The sequence below is a fragment of the Salvelinus alpinus genome, chromosome 23, assembly GCF_045679555.1.
Source record: "Salvelinus alpinus chromosome 23, SLU_Salpinus.1, whole genome shotgun sequence".
NCBI lineage: Eukaryota > Metazoa > Chordata > Actinopteri > Salmoniformes > Salmonidae > Salvelinus > Salvelinus alpinus.
In genome coordinates, this window is record NC_092108.1 from 20,437,725 (window position 1) to 20,451,986 (window position 14,262).

General features: G+C 43.2%; 1 protein-coding gene across 2 annotated transcripts in view; it reads left to right on the top strand.

The window, feature by feature from the left end:
- Nucleotides 1–7,260, top strand: part of LOC139550519 (dynamin-3-like) — a 40,634-nt gene extending 33,374 nt beyond the window's left edge. For both annotated transcript variants that reach the window (XM_071361455.1, XM_071361456.1), the window contains 3 exons: nt 2,848–3,074; nt 3,376–3,558; nt 5,316–7,260. In XM_071361455.1, coding sequence (XP_071217556.1) covers nt 2,848–3,074; nt 3,376–3,558; nt 5,316–5,361 — 456 coding nt within the window. In that variant the 3' untranslated portion in view covers nt 5,362–7,260. The remainder of the gene's footprint in view (nt 1–2,847; nt 3,075–3,375; nt 3,559–5,315) is intronic.
- Nucleotides 7,261–14,262: the final 7,002 nt, after the last annotated feature.

Below are 14,262 nucleotides of genomic sequence, written 5' to 3' on the forward strand. Positions count from 1 at the left end.
ATTTACAGAGAGTACCAGGTAATAACATGGCTATATACAGGAAGTACGAGGTAATACGATGGCTATATACAGAGAGTACCAGGTAATAACATGGCTCTATACAGGGAGTACCAGTTAATAACATGGCTATATACAGAGAGTACCAGGTAATAACATGGCTATATACTGAGAATACCAGTTAATAACAAGGCTATATACAGAGAGTACCATGTAATAACATGGCTATATACTGAAAGTACCAGGTAATAACATGGCTATATACTGAGAGTACCAGGTAATAACATGGCTATATACTGAGAGTACCAGGTAATAACATGGCTATATACTGAGAGTACCAGGTAATAACATGGCTCTATACAGGGAGTACCAGGTAATAACATGGCTCTATACAGGGAGTACCAGGTAATAACATGGCTATATACTGAGAGTACCAGGTAATAACATGGCTATATACTGAGAGTACCAAGTAATAACATGGCTATATACAGGAAGTATGAGGTAATACGATGGCTATATACAGAGAGTACCAGGTAATAACATGGCTCTATACAGGGAGTACCAGTTAATAACATGGCTAAATACAGGGAGTACCAGTTAATAACATGGCTATTTACAGAGAGTACCAGGTAATAACATGGCTATATACAGGAAGTACGAGGTAATACGATGGCTATATACTGAGAGTACCAGGTAATAACATGGCTATATACAGGAAGTATGAGGTAATACGATGGCTATATACAGAGAGTACCAGGTAATAACATGGCTCTATACAGGGAGTACCAGTTAATAACATGGCTAAATACAGGGAGTACCAGTTAATAACAAGGCTATATACAGAGAGTACCAGGTAATAACATGGCTATTTACAGAGAGTACCAGGTAATAACATGGCTATATACTGAGAGTACCAGGTAATAACATGGCTATATACTGAAAGTACCAGGTAATAACATGGCTATATACTGAGAGTACCAGGTAATAACATGGCTATATACTGAGAGTACCAGTTAATAACAAGGCTATATACAGAGAGTACCAGGTAATAACATGGCTATATACTGAGAGTACCAGTTAATAACAAGGCTATATACAGAGAGTACCATGTAATAACATGGCTATATACTGAGAGTACCAGGTAATAACATGGCTATATACTGAAAGTACCAGGTAATAACATGGCTATATACTGAGAGTACCAGGTAATAACATGGCTATATACTGAGAGTACCAGGTAATAACATGGCTATATACTGAGAGTACCAGGTAATAACATGGCTCTATACAGGGAGTACCAGGTAATAACATGGATCTATACAGGGAGTACCAGGTAATAACATGGCTATATACTGAGAGTACCAGGTAATAACATGGCTATATACTGAGAGTACCAAGTAATAACATGGCTATATACTGAGAGTACCAGGTAATAACATGGATCTATACAGAGAGTACCAGGTAATAACATGGCTATATACTGAGAGTACCAGGTAATAACATGGCTATATACTGAGAGTACCAAGTAATAACATGGCTATATACTGAGAGTACCAAGTAATAACATGGCTATATACAGGGAGTACCAGGTAATAACATGGCTATATACAGGAAGTACGAGGTAATACGATGGCTATTTACAGAGAGTACCAGTTAATAACAAGGCTATATACAGAGAGTACCAGGTAATAACATGGCTATTTACAGAGAGTACCAGGTAATATCATGGCTATATACTGAGAGTACCAGGTAATAACATGGCTATATACTGAGAGTACCAGGTAATAACATGGCTATATACTGAGAGTACCAGGTAATAACATGGCTATATACTAAGAGTACAAGGTAATAACATGGCTATATACTGAGAGTACCAGGTAATAACATGGCTATATACTGAGAGTACCAGGTAATAACATGGCTCTATACAGGGAGTACCAGGTAATAACATGGCTCTATACAGGGAGTACCAGGTAATAACATGGCTATATACTGAGAGTACCAGGTAATAACATGGCTCTATACAGGGAGTACCAGGTAATAACATAGCTATATACTGACAGTACCAGGTAATAACATGGCTATATACTGAGAGTACCAGGTAATAACATAGCTATATACAGAGAGTACCAGGTAATAACATGGCTATATACTGAGAGTACCAGGTAATAACATGGCTATATACTGAGAGTACCAGGTAATAACATGGCTATATACTGAGAGTACCAGGTAATAACATGGCTCTATACAGGGAGTACCAGGTAATAACATGGCTATATACTGAGAGTACCAGGTAATAACATGGCTCTATACAGGGAGTACCAGGTAATAACATGGCTCTATACAGGGAGTACCAATACCGAGTTGATGTGCAGCGGTACGAGGTAATATTTTTTTTTTTACTTTAACCTTTTTTTAACTAGGCAAGTCAGTTAAAAACAAGTTCTTATTTACAATGATGGCCTACCCCGGCCAAACCCGGACGCCGCTAGGCCAATTGTGCGCCGCCCTATGGGACTCCCAATCACAGCCGGATGTGATGCAGCCTGATGGCTATATAGACATGGCTATATACAGGGAGTATGTACATATAGATAGGGGTAAAGTGAGTCAATGCAGATAGTCCAGGTAGCCATTTGATTAGCTATTTAGCAGTCTTGTTTAGCAGTCTAATGGCTTGGAAGTAGAAACTGTTCAGGGTCCTATTGGTTCCAGACTTTCTGCATTGGTAAATCAAACAGGCCGGGTTACCGTAAAGCACTAGCTGACAATTATTGTTGTAATAAGCGCTTTATAAACATATTTGAATGAGTGATTGATTTATCCATCAATTCCCTCCCCCACCACCAGGTGAAGGACTTCATCAACGCGGAGCTGCTGGCCCAGCTGTACTCGGCCGGGGACCAGGGTGCCCTGATGGATGAGTCCCAGGAGCAGGTCCAGAGGAGGGACGAGGTCCTCAGGACCCACCAGTCCCTGAAGGAGGCCCTGGCCATCATAGGAGACATCTCCACCACCACCATCTCCACCCCCATGCCGCCGCCCGTGAACGACTGGCGCAGTGGAGGGGGAAACAGGTAGGCATCCTGGTAGTCCATTGATAAGGACTCCCCTAGACCCTAGACATTGATCTAAGTGTAGTGTAGTGGAGTCAACTCTTGTTCTAATAATGGTAAACATGTTGGGTTGGCCAGCAGGAGACCCGGGTTTCCACTGATTCCCAAGAAGACTATGTTATTATTATTATAAAATGTTTTACTTGGATAGTGTTGCAAAATAAAAAAAGGAAATCACAAATAGTTAAATTTATTTAATCTGTTATGTCAAGAATATGTCATACACTAGAGGTCACTGAGGGCCATATCTCCACCCCCACAGGTCTCCTCCAACCAGCCCCACTGGTTCCAGGAGGATGTCATCAGGCCAGCGCCCTAGTCCCGGAGGGGGCCGAGGGGCTCCACCCCCTCCTAACCGCCCAGGACCCCTGGGGCCCTTCAACAACAGTGCTGATAGCCCCCAGGTCCCCAGCCGCCCCAACCGGGCCCCTCCCAGCATCCCCAGGTGAGGCCAGGCCAGGGCCTATGTGCTCCTTTGTGGCTCAGTTGGTCAGAGCATGATAGTGTGTGCTAAGAGCAAGGGTTTAATTCACACAGGGATCACAAACTAAAAATGTATGCACTCATTGTAAATTGCTTTGGCCTTTGGATTAAAGGGTCTGATATGTATACATAGAGAACACAGGAGGCTGGTGGCACCTTAATTGGGGAGGACGGGTTGGTGGTAATGGCTGGAGCGGAATTAGTTAAATGGTATCAAATACACCAAACACATGGTTTCCATGTGTTTGATGCCATTCCATTTGCTCCGTTCCAGACATTATTATGAGCCGTCCTGCCTTTGCTAGCCTCAACTGATAGATACACTGAACACTATTTGGTACCCATTACTAGTGGTAACCATCAGTTTTTCCTGACCATATAACCTGACTCAGCTCCCTACATCATGTATAGAAGTTCCACTGTTTTATTTAAAGGGGAATATTTTAAGGGTTATTATACTGAACAAAAATGTAAACGCAACATGTAAAGTGTTGGCCACATGTTTCATGAGCTGAAATAAAAGATCCCAGAAATGTTCCAAACGTACAAAAAGCTTCTTTCTGTTACATCCCTGTTAGTGAGCATTTCTCCTTTACCAAGATAATCCATCCACCTGACAGGTGTGGCATATCAAGAAGTTGATTAAACAGCATGATCATTACACAGGTGCACCTTGTGCTGGGGACAATAAGAGGCCACTCTAAAATGTGCAGTTTTGTCACACAACACAATGCCACAGATGTCTCAAGTTGAGGGAGTGTGCAATTAGCATGCTGACTGCAGGAATGTCCACCAGAGCTGAGAATTGAATGTTCATTTCTCTATCATAAGTCGCCTCCAACGTCGTTTTAGAGATTTTAGCAGTACCTCCAACCGACCTCACAACCGCAGACCACGTGTAACCACGCCAGCCCAGGACCTCCACATCCGGTTTCTTCACCTGCGGGATCGTCTGAGACCAGTCACCCAGACAGCTGATGAAACTGAGGAGTATTCCTGTCTGTAATAAAGCCCTTTTGTGGGGAAAAACTCATTCTGATTGGCTGGGCCTGGCTCCCAAGTGGATGGGCGTATGCCCTCCTAGACCCATCCATGGCTGCACCTCTGCCCAGTCATGTGAAATCCATAGATTCGGACCTAATGAATTTATTTAAATTGACTAATTTACTTATATGAGCTGTAACCGTAAAGTAGGGGCCTGAGGGCACACACTTAATGTGTTGTGAAGTCTGTTGTGAATGTATTGTAAGGTTTTTAAAATTGTATAACTGCCTTAATGTTGCTGGACCCCAGGAAGAGTAGCTGCCAAGCAGCAGCTAATGGGGATCCTTAATAAATACAAATACCATATACAAAAAATTGTTTAAATTGTTGCATGTTGCGTTTATATTTTTGTTCAGTATCGTTCAACTAAAACACACAAACACATTCCAGTAGTTTGTGGTTACTGAAGCAAGGAAGTCCACAAGCTGAAGTGTTTCTCAACACCACTTCCAAATTCAGGATGTCACTTTTTCTGTTTCTTTCTCTGAAGTCACAATTTCTCTTTTAACACCTGTCCTTTATGCTATTGCTAATTGCCTGTTTTTAACCCTTTTTCAACTAACTTAACTCTCTGCTTCTCTCCTACTCTCTTCCCTCTCGCTCTCTCTCTCTCTGTCACACTTCGTCCTCTAAACACTACTGCCCTCCCACCCTCCCTTCCTCCCTCGCCCCCAGTCGGCGACCTCCTCCTTCTCCAACAAGAAATGTCCCCCCATCTTAAGCAGTCAAAGGAGCGTGTGATCTCTTAAGGGCCTAGTGCTCATCCCCTAGCGCTCATCCGTCCCCATACCAACCCCATACCCCCTATCCTCCACAAGCCCCTCTTCTATCTATCCTTGGTCTTTACATAGTGCAGACATTGAACCTTTTGCCCTCTGACCCTGACCCCTGACCTCACGCCAGGTGACGATCGATGTCCATGTATCTATGTACAGTATGGTGCTTGTCTTGTGGTGTATCTTTCTGTATGTGTGCTTGTGCTCACCTGTGGTCCAGGTCTGTTTAGCAGATCCAGTTCCTACTGAGTTTCAGCCCCTAGAAAACCTCCATCTCCCTTACCTAGAACCCAACCTGCTGTCCCTAGAACCCCCCTCCTCACCCTCCACCCACCTCCACCTAGACCCCACTTGCTGCTTCTCTACATATCTATGCTCAGCAGTGGCACTGCCCTACCCATTCCAAAATGCAGCATGGCACATAGGCTGCTTTTATTGCATGTGTGTGTGTGTGTGTGTGTGTGTGTGTGTGTGTGTGTGTGTGTGTGTGTGTGTGTGTGTGTGTGTGTGTGTGTGTGTGTGTGTGTGTGTGTGTGTGTGTGTGTGTGTGTGTGTGTGTGTGTGTGTGTGTGTGTGTGTGGGAGGGAGGGAGGGGGACTAATTGGCCTATCTAGGCCAAGTTAGTTTTAGTATCATATATTACATATTGTACAACACCCTCTTTCTGTGGGTTATTGGCTAGGTGTTCTTCTCTTAGAGAGGAAAGAATATGTCTTAGTGGAGTGCTTGTGTGTCGTGTGTGTGTGTGTGTGTGTGTGTGTGCGTGCGTGCGTGTGCGTGTGTGTGTGAATGTAAGTGTGTGCGTATATTTGTGCATATATATGTGTGTGAGTGTGTGCCAACACGTGTGCATGTATTGTCTGTCTGCACGTTGGTTTGATGTTTGAGTTGTAAGCTGTTAATAAATCAAGACCCTTGGGACTAATTTGATGTTGGATTATTGTGTGATTCGTTCCTGTGTTGTAGTAGCAGTCAATACACATAGAACAAGGCTGAGGACATTGTTCAAAACAAAATAGCCTCAATAAATGGTATGCCTGTATCTACTGTATCACTGGTCAAGTGGAGATCTTCCTCACACCTTTAAGCTCAAACTCACAGAGGCTGGCTTGGCGAGATGGAAGGAAGTATTCCCAACACACAGAGAGACAGAGAAATACACTGATATTACTGGCCACAATTATGGGAAGATACATATCTCAGTGTGACTGAGAACAGTGACATTCTCCATTTAGCCTTTGCCTCAGGTTGGATTCAAACCTCCCCTGTGTTCATGACTGATCACATGCCACTTCAGAACTGTGTAAAACGTATCCTCTTCTCACTGTTCTCCTCCTCTCCCTGTCCTCTCCTTTTCTCTCCCTCTTCCTCCCCAGTGCTGAGTCCAGTCAGCCACTGTGCCCAGAGCTTAAGGTGGATTTGTGTAAAGTGCTCTCTGTCAGTTTGTTATTGTATATGTATGTGGTCCTCTTTTGAGACTGTGTTCTGCAGTACATACATACAAACCAAGGTATTAATAATACAGAGGTGACTGTTGACTATAATGACCTTGTTACAATCTAGCGCTTGTTCTCTCAATGTCTCTAGTGTTCTCTCGCTCTACTTCTCTAAATAGATCAATTAGACCGCCATAGTGGCATGAGTTACAAGTCTGTATTGCCAAAGTTAATTATAGAATGGAAATCATACAATATCAAGCAGAACATCAACAATGTGGTTCCTATAGTTATGAAAATATATTGTATGTCGGAGGATTTAGATTAATTGGGAATTGAATTGCAACAGTGGTTCTTTTCTTTCTGTGTGTCTGTATCCCTCTTCAATAAACTATTCCCCTCCCACTTTCCCTTTGTCCAAAATGTTTCTCTTCAAAATATATTTATCTGATTAACCCATGCAGGCTAAACTATTAGCCCTCCATAACTGGAAACAGTAGCTGAACATACAAGTTGTTGAAAGGACATTCACAGACTGCACTGCACATAATACTAAGAAAGAAGGTTTGTTTAAATGAATCAGATATGAAACTCAACTAAAATCAACTGATTTTATTGTGGTGGATTTATTAGGCCATCATCACCATGATCTATAATGATAGTTATACAGACAGGAACAGTACACTTATTTTCCCAGAAGATGGCGATGGTTAGCCAGAAGTAACTGCAGGCCTACACTTATTATCAGGCAGACAAACACGTCCTCATTAGCATTGAGTTGCATTGCATCACTTTTGTTTTTCTTTTGACATGAAGTACTGTTCTACACAGAGTAGACTATGTTTTTTAAAAGTTGTATTATGTACAGAATAATTTTGTTATTGTCATAGCTGGGCTATTTTCTAAAAGACAATGAGAAAATAAAGCAACTCAGAATACATATTTTTCTGTTGAAAGCTCCAACTTGTCCATGTGGGGTCAAACGACATTAGGAGGTCTAGCTCGGAACTGTTGAAAATTGATTTTAAAGAATTGATTCTAAGTCTGAAAGATTCCAAAAAGCGGCCAATTATTTCAGGCCCGGTACCATCAATGGGCCGCGGCTGTGAAAGATTCAGCAGGCTGCTGACATTACACACCTGGCTAACAGACTACTGTAGCTCTGTTGGCATAACTTTTATAGATAACTTTGACAATTTTTGGAAACAGAAGATGCTCTACAGGAATGATGGAGTCCATCAAATCATCTTGGCTCCTGGACCCTGTCCTCGCATTTCAAGGCTGCATTGAGACAATGACTTATCCATGACCCAAGCCATGCTCAGATAATCCCCACCATTGTGTCGCTGAGCTGTCGTAGTGCTGTTGCAAATGTACATTGGCCCAGGGGCATTAGCAGTCATAATGTAAGTAACCTAATTTATGTCCCTCTAACTCCCCTGAATGCCTCTGTCAATCCTAAAGCTATTGTATGCAGTAATCATGCACTTATGAACAATCAAGAATCCCAGAAAAGTGCTAAAAATAGCCCACATTAACATATGTAGCCTAAGAAACAAGGTTCAATAAATCAAAAGCTTGCTAGTAATAGATAACCTTCATATACTGACTCTCTCTGAAACTCACTTAGATAATACATTTGATGATACAGTGGTAGCAATACATGGTTTAAACATCTTCAGAAGAGACAGGAATGCCAAATGGTGGAGGTATTGCCGTTTATGGTCAGAGTAATATTCTTGTAAAGCTTAGAGCGGATCTATTTTTTTATTTATTTTTTATTTCACCTTTATTTAACCAGGTAGGCCAGCTGAGAACAAGTTCTCATTTACAACTGTGACCTGGCCAAGATAAAGCAAAGCAGTGCGGCAAAAACAATGACACAGAGTTACACATAAACAACGTAGAGTCAATAACACAATAGAAAAATGTGTATACAGTGTGTGCAATTGAAGTAAGGAGGCAATAAATAGGCCAATAGTGGCGAAGTAATTACAATTTAGCAATTTACACTGGAGTGATAGATGTGCAGATGAGGATGTGCAAGTAGAAATACTGGTGTACAAAAGAGCAGAAAAACAAAAACAAATATGGGGATGAGGTAGGAGGTTGGGTGGATGGGCTATTTACAGATGGGCTGTGTACAGCTGCAGCGATCGGTAAGCTGCTCTGACAGCTGACGCTTAAAGTTAGTGAGGAAGATATACGTCTCCAACTTCAGTGATTTTTGCAATTCGTTTCATTCATTGGCAGCAGAGAACTGGAAGGAAAGGCGGCCAAAGGTAGGTGTTGGCTTTGGGGATGACCAGTGAGATATACCTGCTGGAGTGCATGCTACGGGTGGGTATTGCTATGGTGACCAGTGAGCTAAGATAAGGCGGAGCTATACATAGCTATACCTACCTAATGTCAAATGCTGTTGAAGTAATATGGCTACAGGTTCACCTGCCTCACCTAAAGCCCATTCTTGTGGGAAGCCGCTACAGACCACCAAGTGTTAACAGTCAGTATCTGGATAATATGTGTAAAATGCTTGATAATGTACAGTATGTGATATCAACAGAGAGGTATATTTTCTTGGTGACCTAACTATTGACTGGCTTTCATCAAGCTGCCCACTCAAGAAAAAGCTTCAAAGTGTAACAAATCAAATCAAATTGTATTAGTCAAATGCGCCGAATAGAACAGGTGTAGACCTTACAGTGAAATGCTTACTTACGAGCCCCTAATCAACAATGCAGTTAAAAAAACTACGGATAAGAATAAGAAATAAAAGTAACAAGTAATTAAAGAGCAGCAGTAAAATAACAATAGCGAGACTATATACAGGGGGGTACCGGTACAGAGTCAATGTGCGTGGGCACCGGTTAGTTGAGGTAATATGTACATGAAGGTAGAGTTATTAAAGTGACTATGCATAGATGATAACAACAGAGAGTAGCAGCGGTGTAAAAGAGGGGGGGGGGGATGCAAATAGTCTGGGTAGCCATTTGATGAGGTATTCAGGAGTCTTATGGCTTGGGGGTAGAAACTGTTTAGAAGCCTCTTGGACCTAGACTTGGCGCTCCAGTACCGCTTGCCATGCGGTAGCAGAGAGAACAGTCTATGACTAGGACGGCTGGAGTCTTTGACCATTTTTAGGGCCTTCCTCTGACACCGCCTGGTATAGAGGTTCTGGATGGCAGGAAACTTGGCCCCAGTGATGTACTGGGCCGTTCGCACTACCCTCTGTAGTGCCTTGCGGTCGGAGGCCGAGCAGCTGCCATACCAGGCAGTGATGCAACCAGCCAGGATGCTCTCGATGGTGCAGTTGTAGAACCTTTTGAGGATCTGAGGACCCATGACAAATCTTTTCAGTCTGCTGAGGGGGAATAGGTTTTGTCGTGCCCTCTTCACAACTGTCTTGGTGTGCTTGGACCATGTTAGTTTGTTGGTGATGTGGACACCAAGGAACTTGAAGCTCTCAACCTGCTCCACTGCAGCCCCATCGATGAGAATGGGGGCGTGCTCGGTCCTCTTTTTTCTTGTGTCCACAATCATTTAATTTGTCTTGATCACATTGAGGGAGAGGTTGTTGTCCTGGCACCACACGGCCAGGTCTCTGACCTCCTCCCTATAGGTTGTCTCGTTGTTTTCAGTGATCAGGCCTACCACTGTTGTGTAATCGGCAAACTTAATGATGGTGTTGGAGTCGTGCCTGGCCGTGCAGTCATGAGTGAACAGGGAGTACAGGAGGGGACTGAGCACGCACCCCTGAGGGGCCCCTGTGATGAGGGTCAGCGTGGCGGATGTGTTGTTACCTACCCTTATCACCTAGGGGCGGCCCGTCAGGAAGTCCAGGATCCAGTTGCAGAGGGAGGGTGTTTATTCCCAGGGTCCTTAGCTTATTGATGAGCTTTGAGGGCACTATGGTGTTGAACGCTAAGCTGTAGTCAATGAATAGCATTCTCACATTTTGTCCAGGTGGGAAAGGGCATTGTGGAGTGCAATAGAGATTGCATCATATGTGGATCTGTTGGGGCGGTATGCAAATTGGAGTGGGTCTAGGGTTTCTGGGATAATGGTGTTGGTGTGAGCCATGACCAGCCTTTCAAAGCATTTCATGGCTACAGACGTGAGTGCTACGGGTTGGTAGTAATTTAGGCAGGTTACTTTAGTGCTCTTGGGCACAGGGACTATGGTGGTCTGCTAAAACATGTTGGTATAACAGACTCGGACAGGGAGAGGTTGAAAATGTCAGTGAAGACACTTGCCAGTTGGTCAGCGCATGCTCTCAGTACACGTCCTGGTAATCCGTCTGTGGAGAGCGTGATCATACAGTCTTCCGGAACAGCTGGTGCTCTCATGTATGTTTCAGTGTTATTTGCCTCGAAGCGAGCATAGAAGTAGTTTAGCTCATCTGGTAGGCTCGTGTCACTGGGCAGCTCTCGGCTGTCCTTCCCTTTGTAGTCTGTAATGGTTTGCAAGCCCTGCCACATCCGACAAGCGTCAGAGCCAGTGTAATATGATTCGATATTAGTCCTGTATTGACGCTTTGCCTGTTTGATGGTTCGTCGGGGGGCATAGCGGGATTTCTTATAAGCTTCCAGGTTAGAGTCCCTCTCCTTGAAAGCGGCAGCTCTAGCCTTTAGCTCAGTGCGGATGTTGCCTGTAATCCATGGCTTCTGGTTGGGGTATGTACGAACGGTCACTGTGGGGACGACGTCATCAATACACTTATTGATGAATCCAGTGACTGAAGTGGTGTACTCCTCAACGCTATCGGAGGAATCCCGTAACATATTCCACTCTGTGCCAGCAAAACAGTCCTGTAGCTTAGCATCTACTTCATCTGACCACTTTATTATTGATCTAGTCATTGGTCCTTCCTGCTTTAATTTGTGCTTGTAAGCAGGAATCAGGAGGATAGAATTATGTTCAGATTTGCCAAAGGGAGGATGAGGGAGAGCTTTGTATGCGTCTCTGTGTGTGGCGTAAAGGTGGTCAAGAGTTTTTCCCCCTCTGGTTGCACATTTAACATGCTAATAGACATTTGGTAAGACGGATTTAAGTTTCCCTGCATTAAAGTCCCCGGCTACTCTGGGTGAGCGCTTTCCTGTTTGCCTATTGCGGAATACAGCTCATTCACTGTGGTCTTAGTGCCAGAATCAGTCTGTGGTGGTATGTAGACAGCTTCGAAAAATACAGATGAAAACTCTCTAGGTAGATAGTGTGGTGTACAGCTTATCATGAGATACTCTACCTCAGGCGAGCAAAACCTCGAGACTTTCTTGGATATCGTGCACCAGCTGTTATTTACAAAATTACATAGTCCGCCGCCCCTTGTCTTACCAGACACCGCTGTTCTGTCCTGCCGATACGGCGTATAACCAGCTAACTGTATGTTGATAAAGTTATCGTTCAGCCATGAAGCAAAAGATATTACAGTTTTGAATGTCCCGTTGGTAGTTTAATCTTCCGCGTAGGTCATCGATTTTATTTTCAAAAGATTGCACGTTTGCTATTAGAATGGAAGGAAGTGGGGGTTTATTTGATCGCCTACGAATTCTCAGAAGGCAGCCCGACCTCTGGCCCCCTTTTCTCTGCCTTCTCTTCAAATGTCGGGGATCTGGGCCTGTTCCCACGGAAGCAGTATATCATTCAAGTCGGGCTCGTCGGACTCGTTAAAGGAAAAAAAGGATTCTGCCAGTCCGTTTTGAATAATCGCAGTCCTGATGTCCAGAAGTCATTTTCGGTCATAAAAGATGGTAGCAGCAACATTATGTACAAAATAAGTTTTAAATAAGAACAAAAAACACAATTGGTTAGGAATACGTAAAACGTCAGCCTTGTTCTCCGGCACCATCTTGTCCACTCATTACCTCCCCTTTATCCGGCCCTTCCTTAGGTTCCTTCCCCAGGCAGTATTGTTTCTGTTATTCATGTCTAGACGCTACTCCTACGTTGGATCGTTCCATGTTATTTGTCACATTAAACTTACAACCTGCACCTGCTTCTCAACTCCAGCGTCTACGTTACACCCACTAAGCGCAAACCAGATGGGAAGGCATATCGCTGCAGAATGCTGTGGTAGCCATGCTGGTTAAGTATGCCTTGAATTCTAAATAAATCAATGACACGTTCAACAGCAAAGCCCCCCTACACCATCACACCTCCTCTTCCATGCTTCATGGTGGGAACCACACATGCAGAGATCATCCGTTCACCTACTTTGCATCTCACAAAGATACGGCGGTTGGAACCAAAAATCTCAAAATTGGACTCATCAGACCAAAGGACAGATTTCCACCTGTCTAATGTCTAATGTCCATTGCTCGTGTTTCTTGGACCAAGCAAGTCTCTTCTTCTTATTGGTGTCCTTTAGTAGTGTTTTTTTTATACAGCAATTCGACCATTAGGCCTGATTCACGCAGTCTCCTTTGAACAGTTGATGCTGAGATGTATCTGTTACATAAACTCTGTGAAGCATTTTTTTGGGCTGCAATCTGAGGTGCAGTTAACTCTAATGCACTTATTCTCTGCAACAGAGGTAACTCAGGGTCTTCCTTTCCTGTGGTGGTCCTCATGAGAGCCAGTTTCATCATAGCGCTTGATGGTTTTTGCGACTGCACTTGAAGAAACTTTAAAAGTTTTTGACATTTTCCAGATTGACTGACTTTCATGTCTGATGGACTGTCATTTCTCTTTGCTTATTTTGAGCTGTTCTTGCCATAATATGGACTTGGTATTTTACCAAATAGGGCTATCTTCTGCATACCACCCCTACTTTGTCACAACACAACTGGCACACCTGTTAATTAAAATGCATTCCAGGTGACTACCTCATGAAGCTGGTTGAGAGAATGCCAAGAGTGTGCAAAGCTGTCATCAAAGCACAGGGTGGCTACCTTGAAGAATCTCTAATATAAAATATTTGATTTGTTTAACACTTTTTTGGTTACTACATGATTCCATATCTGTAATTTCATAGTGTTGATGTCTTCACTATTATTCTACAATGTAGAAAATAGTAAAAATAAATAAAAACCCTGGAATGAGTAGGTGTGTCCAAACTTTTGACTGGTACTGTACATGGAGAGCTAACATTAATAATATGCACGTCAATCTCTCTTGGTTTAAAGTAGAGGAGAGATTGACTTCATCACTACTTGTTTTTGTGAGAAGTATTGACATGTTGAATGCACCGAGCTGTCTGTTTAAACTACTAACACACAGCTCAGACACCCATGCATACCCTACAAGACATGCCACCAGAGTTCTCTTCACAGTCTCCGAGTCCAGAACAGACTATTGGAGGCACACAGTACTACATAGAGCCATGACTACATGGACATCTATTCCACATCAAGTAACCCATGCAAGCAGTAAAATCTGATTGAAAAAAATAGATAAAAATACACCTTATGGAAC